The 27,598-nt window shown below is 38.5% G+C and overlaps 1 protein-coding gene across 2 annotated transcripts; it reads left to right on the top strand.

The window, feature by feature from the left end:
- The first annotated feature begins 7,684 nt into the window (after positions 1-7,684).
- LOC115830221 (cancer-related regulator of actin dynamics) lies at positions 7,685-26,538 on the top strand. 2 transcript variants are annotated; one of them, XM_030794319.1, is made up of 13 exons: positions 7,685-7,734; positions 11,343-11,425; positions 14,252-14,420; positions 15,150-15,282; positions 16,572-16,730; positions 17,750-17,821; positions 20,978-21,136; positions 21,294-21,411; positions 21,687-22,099; positions 22,307-23,711; positions 24,022-24,152; positions 25,382-25,469; positions 26,033-26,538. In XM_030794319.1, exons 1-13 carry the CDS (start codon positions 7,685-7,687, stop codon positions 26,197-26,199), a joined length of 3,147 nt encoding a protein of 1,048 aa, XP_030650179.1. In that variant the 3' UTR covers positions 26,200-26,538. The 2 variants fall into 2 exon arrangements, with proteins under 2 accessions (XP_030650179.1, XP_030650180.1); XM_030794320.1 differs by lacking the exons at positions 7,685-7,734; positions 11,343-11,425; positions 14,252-14,420; positions 15,150-15,282; positions 16,572-16,730 and having other exon boundaries at positions 17,755-17,821; positions 20,975-21,136.
- Positions 26,539-27,598: the final 1,060 nt, after the last annotated feature.

Raw genomic sequence — 27,598 nt, 5'->3', positions numbered from 1 at the left:
CAAAGCCATCCGTGTTATTCATAAATGTACATGCCAGTTTTACAAAGTACTGCTACCTGCATGATCTTGAATTTAGTCACAGAATACATGAGAATACTGAGTCTTTGTGTCATCTACACCTTTCAGTTTTATAATTGAAATATTAGGTTATTCATAATCATATCGGCAATGGATCCTACCAGTACAAGCAATGAAACGGAAAAAGCCGCCAAACAACACTCAGTGTCAAAAGGAGTTTTCAGTACTGAATCCAAAGGCCTAACAGTGTGGCCACTAGATAGTGCTAAAGACAAATGAGTCCGGGCTGCTTGATAAGAAATATATATGTGACAAAAGCAGGTTCTGAGAGAGGAGTTTTTTTAGAAAAGTTGATATGTGATATGCCATTGAACTGAATGGGAAACTTAATAGAATCAGTATCACAGAAATGAATAGAACTTCTCAGGGTTAATTGTCATTGCCTCATGACATCATCATGACCAGTGGCTTTAATAATAGTATTATCACATCCAGGATCATGCACTTGTACCAACCGCAGGCAATTAGCTTTATTTTTCTGAGAGGGAATTGTATCTCAGGACAACAAAGTTGCGAAAAGTTAAAATCAAAACTCTGCACACCAAGCTGAGGTGCGGATGCCTTGGTGTAGAGAGAGGGCGGTGCTCAGCCTGTGTTCGAAGACACTGGACCCCGCTGAGGTAAATCTAATTAGCGCAAATCACTGATGTTTCGAATTTTGATGGATGCCTGCATGTAACCCTTGCGATATAACCACATTTGTAAGTACTGTTTTCGTGTCATTGCTCAAGCTTAAAAAAAAGATTTTTTTTTTTTCTTTTAAGAGTGTTCTATCTTTAACATTCTTACGAACTGCTAATACAGAACAAAGCAAATGAATGTCTGAAAGTTTTGGCGATGCAAAACATTCGGATGAAGGTGTAAAAGACTGGTTTATCAAGCAATGTGGATTATTTTCGAGCTATTTCATTACTTTACAGTTATTTATTTCTGGAGTATTCCGATGCTCGTTGGCTATCGATCTGTTGTTGTTGATGTTACGTTGTTGAGAGCTACAGCATCTTACAATTCCTCCAGTTTGCCAGAAACATCCGTCGTAGCAATGAGATTCACCGTGGTTCTGATTTTCTTTTCTTTTCTTTTTATCAGTTCAGAAACAAGTTAGTGTCAAAACAAAACCCCCGGTGCGATTGCATTTGTGTACAGCACATTCAAAGGGCTTTAGGAGTTAATTTTGGCGAAGGAATTTCCTTTAGTTCGTTACACATGAACATTTAGAGGACTTGGTTTTACCCCCTGCTAAGCGTTTATACAGCTCACTGGATCAAGTTGAACCTCAGGGGAAAGTTTCATGTTACATCATATTAAACAATAAGACATATGAGGTTCCATGTAAAAAGTATTTAGAACGTTTTGATCTTAGGTGTGATCTTACACCATCGGACCTACCGTGGTGTTGCGGCTGGCATGGCCCATTATGATGAAATGACAATCAAACTGTAGTCTTAGAGACTACAAGAGTATCACGTAGGGATTTGTTTTATCTGCTGAAGTGGGCATCGGGGAGATTCCAGTGAGCATAAGGCTCTCTGAAAAGTACAGAGAAAAGGACAAAAATAAAGAAACCAATGAAGAACACTGTTATGGGGTTAAGGTTCTTACTGTTATGAACAGCATAGTCCAGTCCATCATAGTTTAATCTTTAAGTGTTGTGCTGGTATTCAGATGTAACTGAGAGCTTTAAAGAGCCAAGAGTAATGTACTTATTCTCACCAAAACAGTCTGTTGCTTAGTTTTTCTAATCTTGTCCAACTGTTTACAGCTGTGTACTGGGTTGCATGTAAATGTGTTCAAGTTACTATTCATAAAGTAAGCCATAGCAATGCAGAGAAAACACTCAAAATAGCAAGCAAATCTAATAATGATTTACACAGTGTTTTTGTATGAACCATTATGAACAAAATTAATCAAGGGACAGATAATGTTAATTATCCATTTGACTCCCTCACTCACTGTTGTGTTAGATATTTAATATGAACTACTGAACTGACTATAACCTCTTACTCACCATTGGTTTGACATCATCAGATTGGCACTCAGCTCTAGGAGAATTTGCAACAACATTTGATTATCTTAAGACCTTTTTTCTCAGCCCTGCAATGATAAGCGAGCATGTGACTCACACAGGAAGATCCTGTGATTTAGTGTTCTTCTTTGCATTATATGTGGTCTTTTTGGCAAACTATGGAAAAAGTCTGTATAAATAAACGTTAGCGTGAGGAGGAAGGGGAGGGGGGGTAGTTTGTATGACATAAATGTTTTAAAATCAACTTTTTACAACATACATGTCTACTGCTGATCTAAAAAGCAGTGTATTTCAAACCAAACCCTCTTGACCTTTAAACTGAATTGATATAGTCAGTCCAACTTCCCCAATGTTTTAGTCAATAATAAAAAGAACAAGGGGTACAAAACACTGTAAAATGTGAGGCACAATTATTTAATTATTATCATCTCATTAAATTCTTGATGGACTCGCGTGGCCTTTCAGACCCCCCACATACAGTGCTCTTAAAGACCTGGAATAGGGGTGGGATGAGAAGTTAAACGGTCACAAATAGAGGATAAATAGCAACTAAAGGACATTGTGCATTTTGGTCAAGCTGTGAAAACTCAGCTGGATCCCTCTTTATGTGAAGAGAGAGAGAGAGAGTTCACTGACGGAGTGTGTTGGCTCTTTTCAGAGGTCAGTTAAAGAGGTTTTTTGTTTAGTTCTATGAGAAGATAGTTAGAGATGATACAAGAGACTCTTTTCTTTCCCCTGCATTTCACAGCGTGGTTTTTCAAATATTTTGTCTCGTATAGCTGTCATGGTGGACTCTTTGCCTTTTCAGCCCTTTTCTACATTTGGAGGTTTCTTTTTTTTTTCCCTCCGTTATTTACAGTTTGGCATATATGGCCTTAATTAGGGCATGTGGTAGAGCTGCCTGAGAAGATGTGTTCCAGATGTGAGCAGGAATTCAGAGCTTTGGAAAGAAAAGAAACAGTACTCTGCAGGGGTTTGTTAAAGAAACCCGAGTCAGTGAAAACTGTTGAAGGGACGGGAATTTGATGGAACTGAGCAGTGGGCTCCTCCTCCACAGTCTGAAGGAAAATGTTCATTTCTAGCCCCTCAACTGAAAATAGTTTCATTCCTTTTGTTGAAGACATAGCATACACAGCAATAGCAGGACTGTTACTTTAGTTGTAGGTGTTTGTTATGTGTGACACTGCTCAAAACCCCCTGCTGAGGCATTTGCTGACAAACTTATGCAAATGTTGGGTTTGCTCATGCCTATGCAAATGTTTATTTTGAAACTTTTTGTGATGAGAATTGAAGTCTTTATCTGGGATTAGTGATATGAGATGCTTATGCTACTCATTTAGACTTTGTTCTCAATAGCATTTGGTATTTTGAGGCACTGCGGGTTTGAATCAAGAAGAACGTGGGTCTCTTTGGGAGCTGAGCAAAAAAAAAAAAACCTGTCAGGAAATACCAACATTTTTTTCCAAAGGAGAACTCACCAACATTCCACCAATCTCTCTAAAAAGAGGGTTTTAGAATTGATCCTCACGGTGTAGGCCTATCAAAATTCAGGCTTCTTCCCTTATGACTAAGACTTTAACTGCCCAGATGTCTGAGAGAGAAATGAGAAGATTTGACAGTACTGTCTGGCTGTTCATTAGAAGTCTCCTGTATGTAGTCTAAACAGTCAACCTTGTCTACCTGGTCAGGTTACACAAAAATATTCTATGAATGCAGTTTTGGTTCATTTATTTCAGTGAAATCATCATAGTTCTTTGAAAGACTAAATCCCCCCAAGATCTCTGTTTTATGTGGCAGTACTGGTGAATAAGAATGGATATTTGCATGTGTAATGGAGCCTCTGAAGTACAAACAGAGGTCTGTGGTTAAGCACACGAAACAGTATTTTTCTTAGGAAAATGGGGGACTTGGACGACTGCCTAGAGGGCCTGGTCACCTCTGTCATAGTTTGATCCAGATTTAATAAATTCTTCACAGTCTGGAAGCTGGAGCAGTCTCATTGAGCTGCAGTCACTCTCCTAACAAAGAGAGGGACATATAGTGTGAAAGTCTGCTTGAAAACACCCTCAATGATACATTCCTTAGGACAGCCCAGTGTTTTCACAGAAAGTTTTTAAGTGAAAAGTGACTCTTTGCTGTATTGCTACTACTTCTGTGCAAGTGACGATCAGTGTGATGTGTAAATTTGTATTTTTCTGATAAGATTCCAGGTTCCTGGTCAGGACAATCAAGGATCCTCAGGGCACACCCCCACCTAATTATCATGGGGACACTTGGTGGAATCCACCATAATCCTCAAGGCTGAGACAATAGCAGCCGGCTGCTGGAATTAGGTGACAGAGAGAGGGGGGTGGTGGTGATAGCTCAGCCACACTCTGTAAGGCTAACTGCTAGAGCAGTCTCCCCTCCCATACCAGGGCTGTGCACTCGCTGTTAAGAGCAGGATCCACTAAAAACTGTTTTCCCCTGACCTGCTACTATACTACTTCTGTCTTAGGGCATGTGTGTCTGCGTTTGGAAAGAGGACTCATAGCAGTAAGATAGCCCTGAAGACTAACTTTTGGACCTCACAGCAACCCTGACAAAGAATGTACTAAGCAAGAAATATCATCTTTGTCTCCTCTAATTTGTCACATTTTGGAACCATGGCTGCATTTTATAGCTGCTTGCGGGGAAAGAAGTAAGTCGGTGCCTGGTCTTACAAAACAAGTTATATTTCATGTTTCTAAGAGATCTCATATTGTCATATTGCTATGGGAAGCTTCTGACTTCATAGTAATGCTTTTTCCTTTCAGTAAACATGTTAGCTTTGGGTCTGTACTATCACTTTTTAATTTGTAACAGAGGTAGCATGTACTTGAATTTTAATAGTAAACTGTTTGATTATAAACACTCTGCATGGTGATTAGATTCTAATACGCTGCCTTTTTGACATCTTAAATTTCACTAACAGGTTTTTTTTTCTTTTTTTCAAATTTTATGAGAAGTTTGCTATAGTGATAGTATAATGTTGTGAACAATAATGAACTCTCTTGAATGCTTCTCTGTCTCATCTTTGAATGATATGGGAAATAAGAAAGGTCGCTTGTCCCTCAGAGATGATTTCTTGATAACTGTGAGAGAAAGTATTGTTGGATGTTCTGGTACTCTTCCAGATTTTCTTCAAGTGAAGAAATTTAAATGTGACATCTGTCTCTAATTGTCAGTTAAACTGTCATGAATTAGCACTAATGTATATATTTTATTGTGAGATGTGGCCACAGAGAACACGTTAGTCTTTTGTAACCAGCGTTTATCATAAATTCTTGAGTTTTAACCAAAAATAACCTATTAATCTTTTTTTTCATCCCCCATCTTGAGCAACTGCTTTCCTCAGCAAGGGGCATTTGTTGTTTCTTGGAGAACTTCTTCCTTTTATTGTCCCCCCATCCCAGACATTCACAGCTTGCTGTGGTCACAGCCATTTATGGTCCTTATGCTCCTTTCAAGTAACAATTCTAACAGGATCACATCTTTTACATAGCTTGGCACTGTAATGGAGACATTATTCCATGGCTTAAGAGAGACCAGGCAAGGAGGCTCTGTTTTTTCTCTGTTTGACGTCTTTGCTGGCTCACAATGAAGGTTGTTGTTGCAGAGTCTACACTCAGTGGCTTGAGCTTTTCATCACCTTATCCAGATCAAACTATTGTCTTGGGTAGGCCAGTACTAATGCCAACCTATTAGGTGTCATTTTCCTGAGGGGGCAGATCATGACACAGAGATGTCAGTGATCTTGCATAACTTAAAGAGGAGCTATTTAAGTCAGTTGTTTTATCTGTAAGTGCAGATCATTTTGTTGAATCTGTATATAATTTTCCAGTTGTTTCTGGTTGTTCTAAAACTAGGCACAGTTCCTTTACATTTCAAAGTTGAACTGTGCACTCATGCAAGCAGCCTCTTGGATTATAGTTTTATGAAGTGATCCTGCTAGAACCACAATAGCAACAGAGAAGCATGTCATTTGTGGTTGAGTTTCAGTAAAAAAAAAAAAATCCTGGGTTTCAAGTATATAAAGCTTTTTGTGTGTGTACAGTCACTCAGAACTGTGAAGTTTTTCTGCTTGAAATAGCTGAGGATTTTGTGTGCTTGCATCCTGTGTTTGTATTTTACTGAAGCCGTTCACTGTGCAACACATAGGCAGTCATTCATTCTTGCATATAAACACAGTCCCATTCAGTAACATTGTCTAAATTTGTTCATTGTGATTAAAGCCTTGGCATAATGTATATAATTTAAATACACAATTTCACTTGAATCTGAATTACAGCCATTCTGGACACAGGCTACAAAGCCATCCTGTAGCTGTTCTTTCACAGCGGCATGGTCAGTTGTGTTTTTTGTCTTAAAAGAGAGACATGTCGAGGGAAGAGCAAACTGAGTTGAGCCAGTGCACTTTAAAAGGAATAATTCTGTGAATTGTGATCAATTTGCACTTTACTGACTTGATGTAAGGCAGACAGTCATGGGGAGACTTTTGCCATGCTCATATGGATATGAAAATAGCCTTTAAATGTTGGACAAAACTATCGATTCATGGTCTCACTCAGCTAAAAGACAATTTGTCTCTTGCTACAAATGGTGACGTCATAAGTCGTCAGTGGCAGATTAGCTTCAAAGAGTTCTTGTGTCTGAATTTTATAATATAATTGAGTGAATGTGGTGTGCATGGTTTCTACTTCAGAGCACATTTTTATTTTTTTGAAATAATTCAAAGAGTCTTGCACAGGTTATAATAACTTGTTTTGTGTTATAGTCAATCCTAGATATTCAGGTTCTGTTATAGTACAGAACTATATGTTAAAACGTAGTCATTCATGTGCCAAAATTTGTCCTACCTATTCATCTGAAGAAATTAAACAGTTTTCCAAGATGCAATTTGTTTATCGTCAAGGGATGCTGGATTCTAATCTATGGGTTTGAATTTTTATGGATTATGTCAAGCGTTTTGTCAGTATCAGCACTGAGAGACTTGGGGCAGATGGTGTGACTGGGGGGAGTGAAAACCCAGTCAGCCAAGCTTTCGGTGTAAGGCTTCCCATCAAGGCCAGCGAAAAAAGGACAATTCTAAGCAATCTCTGTGTAACATAGGTGATGACACACATCTTGATAGTGAAAGTTCACCATTTGAAGAAACATTTCATGTTATATTTTTGTGTTATGTTATGCAATTAGAGACTAAGTATTAGTAGTGATGCATAATTGCAAATTGAGAGGGACTGAGAATATCTTCATACAAGTTTTCAGTGTAGTTCAGATGGTACCAAGGAACTTTTAAGAGTAAAATACTTCGAACCCTGGTTACAAATATAGACTTAGCATCTTGTAATTAAAAAGTAATTAGTTCTCTGAGAGTCTGTCTGTTATCTTCATGACACCCTCTTTCTGGTGCACTTCTCCAAGTAACAAAGAGATATTGAGGGTCTTACTCATCCAACAAGTGTGTTATCTGTTCTCATTTAACATTGCTCCCCTCCCCCACCGACTCCCCTTTTCTCTCTTTCACCCCTTTTTCCTTTCCAAATGCACCAAAGTTAAGACATGAAACGTCGGACGTCATCACACAACTCTAGCTTTGGAAGCAGTCCAAGGTCAGTCCATTAGTCCCTGCTGTGTTCATAGTGATGTTCTCTAGTTTTACTGCCGTATACACAGCGAAATGTCTCTCTTGTGAAACTCAGACACTGACTTGTTTAGGAAAAATCTGAGTACTTACATTCCCCAGTGTATACTTTGAAAGATGATGGACAATTTTAATATTTATATATACATTCCCCTTGAAATGGTTTGACAGATATTTTGTTGGCAGATGCCATTTAGAGGTATCTAACAGCAAAAGCAATATCAAGCAACATTTCTTAGCGTTTCACCTGGGTAATTACTGTTGGAATAAGGCACTTTTTCAGAGGCCCCAGGCTGTCACTTTGGGTGACATGGACACAAGGCCAGCTGTGTGAACAAACCCAGGTGGTCTTTGAGGCATTGTTTGTCACATGTGTTTCCTGACTGTGCGCCCACCCACATATCATCTGAAAGTCATCATCTCTGCTTTTATTCAGAAAATGCTAAAAAAAAAAGTATAGTATACCAGTTCAAACTACTCACTGATCTGCCATAACATAAATCGTAAATGACTAATGAACACATTTAATTGTTGAGCAAATCTTACAGAAATTATGTACTCTTCCCATTTTGTGTGTGTTTGATTTACTGAAGTTATGCAATGGCAACCATCTCAACTATGATGGTCTAAAAATCTGATTTGACGAATCAGTTTGTTGTTGTGTGTCTCATGAGTCATCGCACAACTATTGTATCTTTGAGAAGCTTGATTTACACTCCCAGTAATTTAACATCAATAAATATCATCACACCAATGTCTGATTACATTCCAGTTTTCATCAAGTCTTGCGTGTTCACCTTTGCATCAGATGAATCCATCTCGTTTTTATCAGCTTTGTGTTTGTGTTTGTCCTCATGTGGTGTATGTGCTTAGTGCTTGTAGCTTATTTTTATTTTGACCACATAGTAATGTCAGCTATCTGTGAATCAGTGTTGCTCTGACAGCATGTGAAGGAAACATTGTGACCAGTTCTTGTGAGCATGACAGAGGAAATGAATAGTTGCTATCTGATGAGTGGCTTAATGCTAAAGATGACCATCTTCCAGAGAGGCCAGTTTCTCATTAGGTGGTCAGTGTCTGGTCTCATGTGACAGAGTCAATGTGCAATTGTGTGCTGACATACTCTCAGGAATGTTTCCGCTGGCTAAAATGGAATCTTTATGTAAACTGCATTGTTTCTCTTGAGAAGGAGAATGAAAAATATGCTGGAAAATGGCTCTTAAGACTGCAGTACTTTTTTTGTTTTGCCATTGCAAGTGTGATTGCAGGGTCAAGCAGGCTTCATCTTGTCTGCTTCAGTTTATTTAAGAATGTCTGGCAGACACATTTTAAGTGCAAGTCAGTTGGATTTCACTTGAAACATGAAAAATGTCTTCAGTGTTCTTTAATCTACTGTGGTAAACTTTAAATAGTTTTGCAGATGTGCCCAAGTGACAACTGTATTGAGTGTTTTCAGTTTTTGAAATACTTTTTCTGTTATGAGAATTTGATCTTGACATTAATAAAGTGCAGTAGCCTTGCATGTTTAGAACAGTCACTCCATACCAAAAAGGTCATGTGTTAACACTTATAATGAGGTAAGATGAAACATAATGCATGACGTACCATGACATTAAAGTTTCTGACATTTACTTGTCTGTAATGAAAGTTCTGTTTTGTTTTTGCATCTCATTCATTAGATTTTGCGAATGGCAGTTTGTTCAAACTTCACCATGTCATAAAACAGCAGTACTTGGTAGTTCTGTTTCAGACTGGCACAGATTAACACATTGAGGGCTGTGGAGAGCTGCCAACATGATAACAGATGTATCACTTCATAACAGACAGTTGAAGATGTTTCCTCACAGCAGTTTGTTCCTCAGAGTTCTGAATACATCTTATATACTGTCATTTTCTCTTTCTATTAATATTCTTCATTCTCTTAGGCCGATTGTTTTGATGCCTGACCATGCATACTCTAGGACAAGGACATTTGGAGTTTAATAGTTTTAAGCTGTTAAGGGGGTGATATTTGAAGTTAACAATGTATGTTTGCTAGTAATTGTATTTATTTTTAATAACAAAGCTGTCGCGCATTGCAGTTGTTTTGGTTCAGAGTCCACCAGAGAACTTTCATCTGTATCATATTATTTTAATTCAGCATAGCAACTGATGGTTAGGCCTGGGATAGCATGCTAAAATTCCATTCATATTGGAATTAGAGGGGATGGAAGAGTTCTGAGAGAGTGGTGTGGATGGGTTACAGGCCATGGGTTGTCAGTTAGGTAAGTTTATTAACATATCTGTATGTAATCCAGAAGTATGAAATTGAGAACGCGTCCAAAACAGTTATCACAAGTCTAGCAATAGCGCTTTTACAATATTTAAGCCCTTTTCAGTTACACGTTTGAGGTACAGAAATGTGTCACTGCACTAGGATTAAAGACAGATAGGAACAAAGTTGATCACATTATAAACCACCTAAGGAATTAAGGTATTTTTAGGATTAGATGTGTCCTTTGCAATTACAAAATTAAGAAAAAGGACGTGGCAGGAGTGCAGTAAAATCCTATATGCAAAATTTAACTAAAAACTTGATAATGGTTGTAAAAGAGGCCTCACGTCCCTCACATGGTGTAGAGCCCCCGTTAGCATTGCAGTGCACTGAATAGGATGTTATACTATCTCTCTTAATTTCACTGGAATTATCCCTGTTAACAAGGCGTAACTGTTTGTGCATGTCAAGCCAAACTGGACATTGCCCCCACTTCCTGTTTGGCCATTCCACATTCCAGAGGCCTGGAGCAATGGTCGCTTGTCATAGACAGAGCTGACAGTTTCCTCATGATAGGCTGGTAGTTCTCAAGGGACAACCGATTTAGGCTCAGTCATTCTGTATCCTTGTCTAGTTATAAACACTGTAAGCATCTATCAGCTTGGCTAAGCTGATCTGTGATCAGCTATAAGCTGCAGTGTCTGACAGTACCACTGGTGGTTCTGATCAAGAATTAGAGAAAGTGTAATCTTTAAGAGCCAGTGTCTGCTTATCAGACGTATTTCCTGTGCCAAGAGCTGGGTGTAGTTTAGTCCATGCTGTGAGAATGGTTAAGTGAAACAACCTCTTAAAGCAGGGAAATTCTTTTTATGTTTGTTCATCAGCTTTTTTTTTTTTTTTTTTTTTTGCAAGTTTTAACATAATAACAGACTCGTTACAGTTTATTTTATTTTCAGCCCACCAAAAATAAGCAACCCTACTACAGCCCTAACACATCTCAGAATCTCTATATCTCCGAATGAAATGAATCCACTACAAGGCCTGTCTGTGGTGTTTCTTATATCTGTGCATTCTTCTATTATGGTTTCTGTGGTTGTCACATATACAGTATGTTTAGAAAAGATGTATTTGTGTGATTTGTTTGTATGTAGGTCATCATTCTTCCATTTTTTATTTTTCTTATGTTTTACATGACTCCCTTGTTCAGTCTCCTATGTATGATTCCCATGATTTGAGAATGGATAAAGTTTATGTCCCTGTACTTGTCTGACTCATGTTGCTCCTCTAGCAGTGATAGTCAGTAATGCTCTCTCTATTCTCAGCACTGACTGCAGTATCATGGCCTCAGGAACTGTGGACGCCATGGCAACTCAAGAGCAGACAGACACAGCAGAAGAGTGTCCAGGTATTGGTCTCTTATTTCTATCTCATTTCTCACAATGATGATGATATACTCAATAGCAAGTGAACTTGTTTAAAGAACTGGAAGGATTTCAGAAATACAGTATCATTTTGTTTGCAAAAGACGGTTCTCATTACTACACTGTGTTGACTTATCAGTGATCTGTATGCTATAACATTGTCTTTTGGTTGGAATAGCATTTGTATAGAGTAGCATTTCCAAGTGTTGTGTGGTCTGTCAAGATAATTAGTGACTAAATTTCTTTCTTACTTTCACAACATCTCAGGGTTGTTGTGAAACTGGGAAAATACAGTCGGTAAGTTAATTAAAATTAAAGTTTGGTAAGTCAATCAAAATGAAAAAGAAGACTGAAGTACTTTGTGCTCTCTGAGATATTGTGTTGATCTTATTAGCAGGAAATGAAGTCATCATTTTTCTCATGGGTTTGCTTTCTGCTGAGCCAACTTTGACCCACCCCCCTAACGGCGTGTGGGAATGACAAAGCTACACACAAGAAGGTCAAATTCAACAGTGAAAAGAAAACTAGCCAGGAGTCACAGATTAGCCATTTCCTTAAGTCACACTGGAAAGAAGGATAATCTCTTTTATCTGATTGAAGGTCTAAAGCAGAGGACAAAGTTCATTGAGATCAAAATATTTTCAATGGCTGAAATGCGTTTGACAGCTGACTGACAGCCTGATCTTCAGTAACAGAGTGGTAACTCCACAACTGAATTATAATGTGGTGTTCTTGGCCACTGATTTATGATTAGATTATCACACCTCAAACTTTGTAATGCAAACATAAGCATACAACTGATCTTGGATCAGGCTTTAGAAGAGTTTTCAGACTCAAACCATAACTGCATTTTTGTGGCAACAGTGAGTTCTTTCAATAGTGACTTTTGTTCTTTGTTTCCTTCATGCCCTGAAATAGAGATATAAGATCAACTCTTCAAACCATATCCTTAGAGGTCATCATTTTGACCAAAAGAATAAAATGGTCTATAGGGTATTTGTTAAGAGAGAAATTCTATCATTTATCTACCTGATGTGGTCACATTTTTACTTAGATAGACCTCATGTCTGAGTACCAAACAAGATGAGGGATCTACAGGTTACCTCAACTAATTTCTCATCACCTTATCAAATATACTGAACAAGAGTGCAGTGTAGTATACAACCTAAAGGAAATTAGCTATAAGCCTCTAAAATGATTTGCAATTAAATACTACAGAGAAGGCCAACAGAAAAAAAACACGCACACACACTTAACCTGTCGCCTCAATATGACGACCGTTACATGTGAAGTTATCTATCCGCACTGTGGCTCTTTTGTATGAAAGCCTTATATAGTATTCTTCTCCAAGTAATCAGATGAATATGCTTGAGAGAGTCCTCTCTTTTTCTCTGAGTGTTGTTTACTCCCACTAGATGAGTCCCAGCTGGAGCCTAGAAGCTTTGCCAGGGGGTTTGAAACTTGTGACTTTCTCCAAGAAAGACAAAGAGAAAAAGACAGAGGGATTGTCAAGTGACAGGCATACATTTTGACAAATGGAACGGAGATAAAACTTTAATAGCTCTATACGGATTTTAAATGTATATGTCCTGAATATGTATTTAGTATGTTCATTGTCACTGCTTTTTAATGTCAAGTAGTCTTGCTTTATTCCTTGGCTATATTAAATGCCCAGATTGACAAAGTGCAGTTGTGCCAGAGAGTCTTCATGTGTAATTGGATCAGGAACGTTTTTTTCAGACCCAGAGCAAGGTTGTCTGGCTATATAAATAAATATAGTCACGGCAACGAGAGTGCAAACCCTCATTTAGCAGGATGCTTGTTTGTAAATTAAAGAACCGCCCTTCAACTAAAGGTCTTCATCCTATGATTGTTTGTTCTGGTTTTTCTGCCTGATGAACGCTGACTATATTTTAGCAGTTGACCTTTAATTATACAGTACTCTATGGCCTTTTCAAGTTTGAGTCTGACCCTTGGATTAAAGACACAATGTGTCCATAAACAATGATAAAAAAAAAAGTAAACATGATGTTTACCTCTATGGATGGACTAAGGAGTGCTTATGTGGTATGATGAATTTATCAAAATATGTTAAAAATGCATTCCAGCCTGATAATATGTTCAGTAAAGCCTTGGCACTCTGTTTCAAAGTGCAAAATGTCTAACAGTCATAGAAAATTGAAACTAATATGATACTCTAGGGGCATTTCTTTTCTTTGTCTTGAATACAATTTTGCCTTTATATTCATCAGCAGTTAAACTGGCATCAGCTAAATGCCCAGGAGGGGGCAATTAATGTTCTGTACAGAAGGCTCTACTGAAGATTTGCTTAGCCTCTAAGTTGATTTAGGATGTACTTACAGAAAAAGAACAGGGACTAAGAACAGATTTGCATTCAGAAAGAGAACAGTTCAGTCGTTAGTTAAAGCAATAGAATGCTTTATCTTAATCATCAAGGTTTCTTTTTAAAGCATGATATGCTGTGCCGTGTTAAATTCCACTCTAACTTTCCTTATTGATAAAAATGTGTTTCATGGCAAATAATGTGACTTTCTTTTCCTTCTCTTAGCAAGCCATCAAGCCATTTGAGTACTTAACCTTGCCATTTTGGTCTAGATTACATTTGATGAATGGAAATAGCTCTTGCCATTCACTCAGAACTCACTTTCTCATTTCCTTTAACACGTTTCAATATTGTTTACAAATATTCCCGTCAAATACAAATATCTGGAATTAGAAATATCTATTTCATAGTTGTCTTCAGTTATTATTTTAAAAAAACTGTGGCAATATTTTAACACATGTTTTAGGAAAGAAGAAGTCCAAATTCCAGACATTCAAGAATTTCTTTGCCAAGAAGAAGAGAAAGGAGGCTGCCTGTCCCGGAGGGGAGAGTGTGCTGAAGTCCAGTCAGTCTAGTGATGATGTCAACACACCTGAACTGAGCCAGATGCACCCAGATAAAGACAGTGAATCAGGGTAGGACCATTTTCAGGATCTCAGCAACAGACAAATATCTTATTTAGACCAAAGTAGTGCAGCCCTCTCCCATAAAGCAGATGTAATATTTTTTTTTTTCAGGGCTTCATGTGTTATGGCGTTATAGAGCTAATTTTTTCCTAGTTAAATGAATTATTATCCTGAGATGGATGTTTCAGTGCTGTAAGGCCCTGCATTGTCTGTATTTAATTCATAACAGTTCAAGCCTACATTGGTGTGCATCCCAATTTCACATGAATCCAGGTTAATACATAGTTATAATGTTCTGTGTTGGTATGCATTCTGATTCTTTCCATGGTGAACTATCAAGTGATTACATGTAAGGCACATTTCTCTGCCCTGCTGTGCATTTTGTCATATAACAGGCTAACTGTTTTGGTATGGACTGGACGATAACGGGTCATTGAATGAATGTTTTATGCCTACTTGAGGCTGGTTATGACACAGTCATGGGGTATTTGTTTAGCCTCTCTCAACACACCCACTCATCATCATATTTACATATATATAAAACGATATATTAGTTTTTGTCTAATGTTTGTGTAACAACAATATATTTGTGCAAATTTGAGTGAAATGTTGAAGCTCAATGCAATGCCAGCATTTCAGTTACAATTTACAGCAATATAAACTTTTTTTTAAAAGTGCTGCTGCTGGATTGTCTCTTTTCTTATCACTGAATGGCACTGTGCTTTTTTTTTTTTTTAGGTCCAAGATCAACATGGGAAATAAAGCTTTGTCACATGATAGCGTCTTTGTCTCAGATTTGGCCTCATCAGAGGCCAACGAAAGTCTAGGGGCTTCCCAGGACAGCATTCATGGAAAAGTAAAATCTCTACAGGTATTCATGATTTCTCTATACAGTTCAGACTGTTGTTATATAAGTGTAAATGAAATTAATTGTACTGTAACTATGTTTGTTGGTCACTGTTCAGAGAGCTCAGTTAACAAATCAAAGTTGAATTGTTTATGTATTATCTGGATAATTCTACTTGATGTTGACTCTGAGTTTTTCTTTCAGTAGTTTCTGTTTAAACATGGAAGCTTGCTACAGTGATTTACAGTTTTGTTTTGCACTACACAGTTGGCTCTGTTGTTATTCTCTGTGCCAGGGAATCAGATGCATTTCTGGTGCTTTGGTGGCTCTCTTCGCCTAACTTCTTTACATAGTCATTATTAGTGTTGGCACTCAGCTGGGCCCTGGTATAAAATTAGCAAGCACATAAGCCCCAAGACACACAGCATCAGCTTGAGCATTGGCAAGCAGTCTTATGTAGTAGGTTGGGACAGAAAATATCAATTTAAAGGAGACAAATAAGCAGTTCAAAGAATAAACAAGGCCAGCATAGGCTATAATATAGTATGTATAATGCTGTAAAAATCCCTCACACTTATCCTTCAAACATACATCAGCCTTACATTGTTCTTAAAGAAAGTTCAGTATTGATATTAGAGTCATGTTACCATGAGTGGAAAGGATATGATTGAGTGTTCTAAGTAAAAGCATCAAGATTTGGTATGAACTTGACCATGTATTCACTGCGCTTACTTCAGAGAAAAGTATTAATCCTAGTTCCTAGTCAATTGTTTGAAAAGGTCTCAGTTTTAATATTATGGTTTGAGCCAAATTTATAGCTTACGTCATGTGAACACATTGTGAGTGTTCAAATCCCATGTTGGAGTAGTGCCACAGCCTTTGTTGTCGAGAGTGTGTGTATTTAGAAAGGAATCAAGTGTAAGCCTCTTTCTTGGAAGAAACTGATGGCAGGAATAAAGATGTTCACATGGACGTCGTATGCAGACAGCAGATACCTGCTGAATTTTTAAAAACAGATTCACCTTGACTGATTGAAATGCTTATCCTTCTTCTTATACTTCGTTGGGTAAAAAGAACAATGGAATTTCAGGTCATTTAAGATGTATTTCGTTCCTGATGTCACGGTAGCCTGCAATTTTGTGAGGCACAGTTTGTTATTAATAGCATTTATTGGATTCCAATAAGCACCATGCACAACATCAACAATTAAGAGCTGAACGAGCTTCATTATGTGTACCTCGGACTTGAATGTTTCTCTTTTTATTCTGCACTGGATTATTAACTTACGCTTGATGTTCTCTTGCCCGCTGTAGCTGCAGCTGAAACAGGCCATCCGACTGGGCTCCCCCCCATCACTCATCTGTGTGAAGAAGGGTGAAGATGCTGGGGCTTTATCTGAAGATGATGGCCTGCCGTGCAGTCCTCCAGAGTACTCCACCCTGCACACAGTGCTAGCCAGCTCCTCTCACAGGGTACTGTACCCTATTACTGCTGTTGCTGACACAAGACTGATTGTGTGTAATATATACTGTTTCAGAACTGTAGACTGCGTTTTTCTAAAATTTTGTTTTTTCTTGTATTTTTTTTTTTTCTTTTCTAAATTGATTTTCTCCACAAATAAGCCTCATTGATCATGCATATTTTTTTTTTTCCAGCTATGATGTGTTTTGAATACAAAATTAAAATTTGGAATGAAGCGGTTTAGAACAGTGGTAGGCAATGCCCTTTGTAGAGATAAACCCTCCTGTCAGAATTCATTCCATACTTTGGTGCTGAAATCAGATGTTAGGACTGGTATAGAATCCTAAAGGAATATAAATCCCCAGAGGAAGGTTGGCTACCACTATTTAAGAATTTTCAGATACATTTTAAGTAAGTGGTGTATAATTGAATCAAATATCAGAGGCATTACTCTGGAGGCAGGAAGCTCCTGCTGTGTTGTCTAACTGGATTAGGTGTGACTCCTAACAGTCCTTCCTCTGATGACAGCCTCAGGTTTTTCTCACTCCAACTATTAGTTACACCTTAAATCCCCCGTGATAATTCCCAATAGATTTACTCCCTGACCCTGTCTCTTTGAAAGTCACATGTAGAGGAAAAATAAAATGCGTTTCTTTTCTTTTCTTTTTTTTAACCAAGAAATTGCACTGAAGTCTGGTGCCATTATAAGACTGACAAATAGAAAAAAAAGATTTCTGATAAATATAAATATATTCTTAAGCCCTAGAAAAAGAGCATTACCAAGTAACAATTCTGTGTTGGGGGGTGTCCTCACTATTACATTCATCTCTGAAGTCCTTGAATTACACAATGTAAGGTGAGCGATATCATGTCAAGTTAAGCAACCATGAAGAGTTAAGCTTATACAAAGAGTTGTTTTAAGTATTACAGTCTCAGATTTGAATCATTTTAATTTAAATCCCAGTGGAGGACATTTAAAAGAAACAGGAAGAATGAATACATCATTTCTCCTTCTTTTTTATCTTTGCAGTCATCTGGGCTGGTCCAAAGAACCAGCTCCCTAAGCATGGAGGGCTCAGACACTGATGATGAGCAGATACAGGTACACACCCCCACCTACAAGGAAGCAGAGTATTTTCTGACTTTTAGTGATCCTACTAATCACCCTCTGTGGGAGAGTAGTCTTTGAAGTTTAATTTGATACATGCATCTTACTGGCTCATAATGTATTGATTTTGAAAAAGGGAAAGAATATTGATTGCAAGGTCTTTTATGTGGCTAATGATTACAGCAACATGTGGATAATTCCAGTGCAGTGAAGAATGTTTAAGGCAATGAATTCAAGGAGAAACGGTATCAATCTCATATGATGCATGTAGAGAACAGAGACCCTTGCAGATGCTTCATGAAGCTAGTGTTGTGTGTGTGTGTGTGTGTGTGTGTGTCTGTGTCTGTGTGTCTGTGTCTGTGTGCTTAAGAATGTGTTTAAAGTGATGGAGCGCTGCATGACCGCACGTTCATGACTGAGAAGCATATCACTGGATCATAAGTTCACCATATGTCTCTGAGCATTTTGCCATGGTTCATATAATCAGAAGCAGATAAGTGAGACTCTACACTACATGGATATACTGGCTGCTAATGTCTTTTTGGTGGGGCGTTGTCCATGTCTTTTCATGTTTGAGACAACGTGACCCACTAAATGTGGTAGTTGTGCAGTATGTTTTGAAGCAGTAACAGATTAACCTAGATGTGCTGAAGCAGTTCCTTTCTTAGCTATGTCAATTTTTATTCTTTTTTGAACTTGACATTCTGATGGAACTAGTTAATAAATTATTTGTTCAATGAGTATGTATAAGTATAGGTATTTCTGAAAGTTATTATAATCATGATTCAAATAGTCATTATTAGCTTTATTTGTCTGTGTTAATGTTGGTCTACTCCAGAAAAATATTGAGAAAATTCCCACAAAACTTCAAATTAGATTTGTTTTTCTCAGCATGTGATTTTAACTAGTTGCTAACCGCACACACACTCAAAGACACACAAACAGACTCTAAAAACAAACCCAAGCCACACACACAAACACACGCACACAGATGCATTTGTCCCGTTACCCACGCTCAAAATAGGTGTCATGTGGTTGCATTTTGCCTGTGTTTACAGTGCCTTCAGCTGAACCTCAAGCTTTAACAAGTTGGGAATGGTATAATTGAGGCAGTAAAATGGGCAGCATGCTGTCTGAAGCTCTCTTTAACTATGAGGCAGTACTCCTCAAATGCCTCATGGGACATTTTATTCATCTCTGTACCCAAGACACGTTTTAACTATGTGTCTTTTTTTCACTCATTTATGTGAGGAAGCCTCCATCATGGTCATACTTGTAATCATAATCCCACTCATAATCTTCTTCTTCTTCCTCTTCTTCTTCTTTTCTCTTCTCTTCCTCTTCATCCTCTTATTCTCCATCTTCACCTTTGTCATCATCATCTTTTTTTCATTTCTATTGTTTGTCCGAGTTTTGATATTAAATTGCATTTAAAATTGTACTTAAAAAGTTTTAGAAGGGGGGTGCAGCATTAACAGAAAAGACTGTAGTCTTCTGCTGAGGTCTACCACTACACTCAAAATTTGTTCTTGTCTCTCCTGGCTTTTGCCCTGTCATTTGCAAGTAGAAATGAACAGTAAATGATGGGATACAGATTAATTAAAAAGACAGATCATGTGAAGCCTGAAAAATGGATGTCTCTGGAATAGATGGTGGGCTGTTGGATTGATTTGGACATTAAAATAACCCATAGGTAATAGAAGCTCTGGAAATATTGAGAGGATGTGCCCTTTAATGTTTCTAAAAGCCCTAAAAACCATCGCAGATCAGCAAGCTATAAAAGCATATCTGACAGCAGTACTCTGCTTGTCATTCTTTGGCCCATTTCTAGGGGATTTCCTATCCAGCACTGGTCTGTAGGGGTTGCCATTGAAGTTGCAGTGTGGTCTTATAGCATTCCAGTGGCCTACCCTGGCAGTCTGGCTGTCTGCTACAAATGGGATATTCTACCATTCTTAGTCAGACTGGCTGCCGAGCCAAACTTGGCCACGGCATAAACACACAGAAGCTCATTTCACCCGTAGCCACCAGTGGCACATGATTTGAATGAGTGAAATTTTTTAAGGTAACTATTAGTGAAGCCCTTGCTTGCCTAAAAATATACCTCAAGCATGTGACTTATTTTTTGAGTACCATTTCTTAGGTGTTACCTTCACTCTAATTCAAATAACACAAGTTTTCGTGTGAATTTCTGTTTCAGTAAATATTTCTGCTGTATGCTTGTGTTACATGATAATAACATTCTGATTACTGCTTATCTGAAGTGTGGTATCAACTTATATTTGTATATTGGGAATTCATACACAGCAATCACCATAGTGTCAGAAAAGGTACCTTCACTTTTTGTTTTTTATTATTATGCAGTGTTCTTATTAAGCTTCCACTAGCACCATGTAGGTGTGTACATTTCTATGAGTTACAGGACTTGTTAAACATTTGTTTATCTCAGCAAAGTAGAAATAGAATGCAAGGATGTAGCACAAGTCTTCAAAGAGGCATATTTTTAGTTGTTGTTCACGACAAGAGGTCATGAAAATGCTGACCTTAATGTAGTGTTTATCCAGCTGGATAGGCTACGTGTTTTTCCTTTTGTTTTACAAAGGAAATAACTGAGAACATTACTCAGAGCTGGTGAACACTAAGTTAGTCAAAAAGGAACTGATCTGATATGTGTTTTTCATCAGAAAAATATTTTGTGGTTGGGTTTCAAAAATCACTTAAATGCGAAGGCCGTGTGATTAAGGCAAAATGGCATTCTTGGTGACCTTTATGTGAATAGGTTGTTCAAACAACATGCTATTGTTGTTTTCATGTGGGGATTGTGGCAAAGGTAGTTATTGTTTAAATGTGGTCATCGTTTTCCAATAACTTTTCATATGGCAGGGTGATTATTGGAAGGAAGATTTGCTCTTTAACCATGCTGATTTTTGAACAATGAGTGTCTTTTTATCGGACATATAGACAGGGACATACATACACTGCTGTCGATGGTACATGATTTAAAAGTGGTGAGACAATGGTGGACTTGTTTAATCAGAATGTCCTGTTACATTTAACAGCCCCCCCCCCTCTCTCTCTCTCTCTCTCTCTCTCACTCCCTCTCTCTCTCTTTTTCTTTATCTGTGCTTGTTACCTATGTGCCATAAGAAGGTATCCTCGGAAGCTTTGTCAAGACCAGTCAGTCCACTCGTTTGTGTCCCAGTGGATTTTAGCCAACCAGCCAGTTCTCTTGCCTGCCTGGACTGCTCTGCCGCCCGCCATCGCATTGCCGTGAAAACCAATGCCTGCACCAAGAGGAAGCCAGCCAGTGTATGAACAACCCCCTCCCTTCCCCTTTTCCTACATATGTAAACAGACCTGCACACATTCCTGCCCACTTCTACTGCCAGTTTAATTGTTTTGGTTACAATCCAAATAAGCTTTCAGTTCAAATTTAAGATATCAGTACTGTCTCTTTTTATATTAGAGAGCAATGTTGGAGAAAAAGAGAACAGATTTGAGGGAACGAGTGCTTCTCAAAAACCAAGAGGATCTATTAAGTGTCATCACAAGAGACTCAAGTGTGGAGGAAGAGAAAAATGAAGGTACAATTTTATAAGCTAAATTACTGCATTAAGACTCATTTATATTAAAGTACTCAGGAACAACTAGTTTTTCTTTAGTATATAAAAGAAAAGATAAAGATATCAAAATGCCAGATATATATATATATATATATATATATATGTGTGTGTGTGTGTGTGTGTGTGTGTGTGTGTGTGTGTGTGTATGTATAATTTAAGAGTGTAACTGTCTTTTGTTGACATGGTTGTCAACTCAAAGTTAGTTCCTCTTGTTAATAGATACTTTGTTCCTGTAGGTGTTCATTCAGTGAAGACCATTGTTGTTGATGAGGTTGGAGAAGAGATGGATGAGAGCCTGGAAGAGTTTCAATCAAGGCCCTCTGTCACACCACAAACTGATGAAGAGCAGCCTAACTCTGCACAAAGTCAGAGAATGTCCTCTGTATCCTCCGCCTATCCTGAGATCCCCTCAAATGAGGAGGAATGTGTTTCTGATGGAAATCCCATTCCCCAGCTCAAGGTCCAAGAAATCTCTTGGGAAACTCCGGCATCTCTTGAACTGCAAACTGATGATTTCCTGTTGGACTCTGGTTGTGAGGTTGTCACAGAAGAACCAGGGTCATTACTACAGGAAGTCCTCAGTTCCCTGCGGGGGCCTCTAGCATCAGGACTAGTGCTGGAGCCTGAGAGCATGGTGCTACAAATGGGGGTACAGACCATTTTCATACACTGAATAATAAAAAGGCAGATGCTGTATATATTTACTTTCACGCTGAATTCATTTGCAAGGATTCATGTGCACACGCATTACAAGTATTGATCTGATTTGGTATTAATCATAGAGGTTGTGAACATTTATGATTTTTTGTTCTGAATACTTGATGGTGAAGTTAAATGGTATCTCATCTTTCCATAGAGGGAAGATATGACTTCTGACAGTGTGGTAGATGTGACCGGTGCACAGCTTCCTCAGACTGTAGAACCTACAGAGAACTTGGAGAACATGATGGCCCTCAATGAGGACCATCACTTTGAACCAACCGATGGTCCCCTAGTAGAAGAGGAGTTGTCAGAGGAAGACAATGCCGTGGAGAAATTAGAGTTGTTTGAGACAACAAATGACTTGCAAATACCTGAAGGAAATTTTGAGAGGGAGGAATATGAGGATGAATACAAAGATGGAGAAGGGGAAAGCAAGGAGTTGGAGGAGGAGGAGGAAAACGAGGTGGAGGAGGTGGGTACTGAATTCCAGGAAAAAGATGCTGTGGTAAAAGAGTGTGTTAATGAAGAGGAAGTAAAGGATGAAAGCAAAGAAAATGTTTGTGATGATGAGGAAGAGGAAGAACTCAGAGAGGAGGACATCATCATTGATGTAGAGGAGAGTGAAGAAGATGATACAAACAAACATCTACAAGCCCAAGATGAGACTTACCCCACTGAGGCACAAAGAGATGACGTCTTGGGAAACGAAACCAATTCAGCAATCTTCATAGTTGAGGATGTGTCTGACCAAGCAAGTGAAAATGATGGCTCTGACGTAACAGATGCTATGAACCAGCCAGATGACCTCACACTTTCCATTATAGAGCCAAATGAGGAACCCTCTCCCCAAGTTTCTACCAACCTTGAGCAAAAATCTCTGAATATTGATCTTAAATTCCCTGATCCAGCTGAGAGCAGTGAAGATGAAGCTGACAGTCAACAAGAGCAACCTATTAGACAGCAAGAGGAACCTGAGGAACACCAAGAAGACCCAGAGCAAAAGCAAGACTTGGATGGTCAGCAGAAAGTGGGGCCTGCTGAAAAAGATCAAGAACCTACAAGTCAGACAGATCTGCCTGGAAAGCAACTATTGGGTCTCCATGAAAGCCACCCTCGATTTACCATTGCCCCTGCTTGGCAGAGGTCACTGTCTGGTGGATCTGTCAAGGAGCAGACTCAGGTAGCCACATTGACTCCAGCTGAGGAAGGGCCTGTAGTGAATAAAGATACACCCACCGAGACAGAGATCTTCAGTGCTATAAAAGCTGACCGACCATCCAGCCCACTTTGTACTCGTACACCATCCCCTCCTCTAACCAGAGAAAATTCTCTGGTTCAGGAAGAACCAACTCCAGAGAATCCCTTTGGAGTCCGACTGAGGAAGACTGCGGTTCTGCTACGGTACAGCTCTGAAGGAGAGACCCCTGGGGCCACAACGCCAGCAGAGCTCATAGAGCGACCAAAAGCCCAAACCCCCGAGCAACATGCCAAGAAACCTGCCCTGCCCAAGAAACCAGATCTACATGGTGACAACACTGTGAAGCTCAAGAGAACTCCAGGTACCTGCTGAACTGCTCCTTATGTAGAAACTGAATTTGAAGGCAGTATGGAATTTTTTTTTAACATGCATCCATATCTGGTCCAGTCCAGTAAAGGCTTTTTTCAAAAAGTCAAAATAGCTTAACATAAATGCTCATAGAAAACGAGGTGACACAAAGACAAGCACACACAAATCAGTCACATCTTGACTAAAATGCATTGTTATAGAGACTCAACATACATATGCTGGTTATATCTCAGAAGTTAACCATATTCTTCTCTTACACAAAGTACAAAGTCATTTTGTAAAAATGGCACTATTGTTTTTAGAGCCAGCTCCGGCTAGAGCACCAGTGGAAAGCTCAGAGTCTCCAAGCTGGATCTCAGTTGCCAGACAGAAGCAAAGGATCTTCAAAGAGAACTCTTTGGAGGAAACTTTGGAGAGAAAACTCCCCTTGGAGGTGGGCATTGTTCATCCCAGCCAGCAATTTCATGTAATAGCTCCTTCAAGTGTTAGTGCGACCTTTCATCCATCCAGGTTTATAAGCAGCTATCAATCAGTGCTAATCTTCTAATTGTAGTAGAACCGCACAGACACATACACACACACACAATGAAAAAGACACTATGCAGTAGGGGTGTAACGGTACACAGAAGTCACAGTTCGGTTCATACCACAGTTTGGACATCACGGTTCAGTAAGAGTTTGGTACAACGGGAAAAAAGCAACAAAAACCCCCAAACGCATAAGGCTAGGTTTCTTTCATTTATTTTGAACAGATAGTAGTGCAAGTTATAGTTCGTTCTGCCTAGTGTCTTAAAGTCCCCGCTGAGGTAGTTGGTACAGCTTGTAGTGCATTAAAGGTGCCATGGAATGGAAATCACGATTTTCCTTGCCCTTTTGAATTCACTGAGATGAATGTGCTATGGAAACGTTATCAAAGTATGAAGCATTCTCATCCTTCAGCAGTATGATCTATTTGAAGAAAACAAGCCTTTCTACAGCCCATTCTGAATTCCGTGTGTTTGTGACGTCACAACTGCACATGGCCGCCTACAGCAGTGTGTAGCCAATCATAGGCTACTGACAGCCAGCATTCATTAAGAAATGTGGTTTACTTCTTACTACAATGTGCTGCTAAACAAGGACATAATGTCTACTTATGTCATCATGTGTTTGCACCACAATCAGATCCCAAATCTTAGAGAGAAGAGAACCAACCAGCTAGGAGAGAATGAAATGAGAGACTCGCGCTTGTAAAATTTGGTTCCGCATACGTTCATCAATCTTCGCACATAGGCTACCGCATGTTCTCCATACAACTGCATGCACTGAACCGTGACATCCGTACCGTGACGGTTCAGGACGAATACACATTCTGTTACACCCGTACTATACCATTTCATTTCAGTCTAGTTAGGACATTTCCAAGTGCTTTTGCATTATCACTTATACACTATATACTATGCATCCACATTATTTCTTCCTTCAACTGAGAATGCACAGCAGAGCACTTGATGTGTAAATTTAGTGGAATATATCAAAGAACATTTTTTTTTAATACTAAAGTTTCTTTGTTGGCTTTATATTGCCTGCTCTGAAACAACTGCATTTATATCAGTACTCCAACAATGAGATATCCTCACTTTGTTCCATCAAAAATTGTTTGGTTTTTTTTTTTTTCCCCAGGAGGGATCAGACAGAAAAACCTTGGCACCTGCCTTATCAAATCTGGTCCACAAAGATCATCAGAAGCCTTCGGGTTCACCTGTAAAAGGTAAAACTTGACCCCTTATTGTATCAAAGTATCCATAACACAGCATTGTGGCTTTTATTGTTCTTTTTTTTTTTTTGATTATTTATTTTATTGATTAAGTCTTACTTAATCAATAACTAACTACTTAAACAATAACTAATAACTAACAACCAACCAGTGTTAATTTTCAATTAACATGTAGCATAAACTGTATTCTTAGAATAGATATTGTCATGTTGTTCATAGTTACTCGTAAGAATGCTAAATTAATGCAGCACTACCCCCTTCAGGATAACTAAAGTAAAACACCTTTGCTTTGATATCAGACCTTTGCTCTTTTACACTGTGCCATTTTACAGGCTGATGCCATCTGTAAATTCTGTAAAATGTATGGTAATATCATATGTGGAAACACAAGATAGTTTGTTTTTAACGTTCCCATTCTCAAATTATCTTAAATAAATGAAGCAAGGGAATACTTTATACACTGTATTAAAGTATAATTGTTTGAAAAATTACTTCCACACTGAAAAAGACTTTTAAATACTTGAGTCTGTTTTGTACCCACTGTTCTGCCTGACCAGTATCCTGCTCCCTGGAGATATCAAAACCCACTCTTGTGGAGAAGGAGGGTAAGAGAGCCCTGGCCCACCCGTCTCCAGCTCCAGCTGCTCAGGATGAGCCTCCCTGGCTGGCATTAGCCAAGAAGAAAGCCAAAGCATGGAGTGAGATGCCCCAGATTGTGCAGTGAAGATTGGCTTTGCAGGCCTTTCCAATGCACATCAATTTCCTCTGAACTGCATTTGCACACCTAAAGGGTAGCCTGTTCCCAACACTTTTGAGTGATTTCACAATACACAAGGATGTACAAGCATCAGTATAGGTAGATTTTGGGTGAGCAAAATGAGTACAATAGGACACACATCTAGCACACATCTATCCTTTTAAACACCAGTGGCCCAGGAGCAAAGAAAATAGGTTAGGGGGCCAAGTAAAATTATTGGGATTGGGTTTATGTCTGATGTCTCATACTTTCTCTTCCTTCTTTTATGCCTTCATGCTCAGGTTTAGATGTCAGTGACCTGCAACCTCTACCGTCTCAGACTTTGATTTCAATATGTACAGATGAACTGTTGAAGTACAGGTTTTTTGTTGCTGTTGTTGTTGTTGTTTGGCAAGAGACTAAAAACTCCATAATTGCCTTTTGTTTGCATATGTGAAACAATGTGTTTTTTGTCAAGAGAGTTAAGCAATATAGTGTACAAAGGCACAAATATTCACACAATGAGTTTTAGTCATTTGAAAACATGGAAATTTCTCCTACAATAACACCAATTTCAATTGGGGACCAATTATGTCCAGACGAAGCCATAATTTTTTTTTTGAGACAAATGAACTCTGGCATCTGTTAGTATATATAAATTGCATAATAAGCATGGCACAAATAGTCATGAGTTGATGGAGTGTCTGAGCTAAAGTTTCCTTGTATTTATTTATCTCTGTCATGTATGTTTTATGTATTTTGCTCTATTTTTATACTGCCTTTAAGTGCACACAGTTTTGTGACTTGTACATAAATGTGATGTAAAAACAAATAAAATCCATGTCTCAGTCTTTTAATCTTCCACTACAAAAGTCAGGCCGCTTAAGTTTTTTTGTAGTTTACACATAGTTTTATGTGTGCCAAAGTAGCTACTGAATTGCACACATGGATGCAACTCACTGAAAAATTTATTGAATTGTAATTGACTATGTGAAAATCTCATATGTGCAGTTTGTACTTGCACAGAAATTAGAACTAGTAGGTAACCAAAAAATGCTTTTTTTAGGACCAGCTAGACACCAGTGTGCTTTTAGCAGTAATTCATTTGATTTTTTATTGTTATTTAAATAGGGAAAAATCATTTTTAGTTAGTGTTGAGTTTTGGGGGATTTACACGTAGTAATGTAGTAACAGCTCACCTTCTGAAGGGGCTGCTATTGTTCTGTTTAAAGTATTAAATCCACAATTTTGGGGCACTACAGTTACCCAGAGCATCAGACCAGCTGCTCCAACACAAGAGAAACCATAACTTTGCCCTTATTATTCATCTGAACTTCAGCTGAAGGTTGGAATGACTCTCAATGTACAAATAATTTGAAATTATTGT

This window comes from Chanos chanos, chromosome 2 (genome assembly GCF_902362185.1).
Source record: "Chanos chanos chromosome 2, fChaCha1.1, whole genome shotgun sequence".
NCBI classification, from domain to species: domain Eukaryota; kingdom Metazoa; phylum Chordata; class Actinopteri; order Gonorynchiformes; family Chanidae; genus Chanos; species Chanos chanos.
The sequence above is the reverse complement of the archived record's forward strand: the minus strand, read 5'-3'. Positions and strand labels throughout refer to the sequence as shown.

Excerpts from the sequence above, each read along its gene's own strand:
- LOC115830221 (XM_030794319.1), top strand. The coding sequence starts at position 7,685 with ATGAAACGTCGGACGTCATCACACAACTCTAGCTTTGGAAGCAGTCCA. Across the intron at positions 7,735-11,342 it reads AGCTTTGGAAGCAGTCCAAG|CACTGACTGCAGTATCATGG; the intron begins GTCAGTCCATTA and ends CTCTATTCTCAG. Across the intron at positions 21,137-21,293 it reads CCAAGAGGAAGCCAGCCAGT|AGAGCAATGTTGGAGAAAAA; the intron begins GTATGAACAACC and ends TTTTTATATTAG.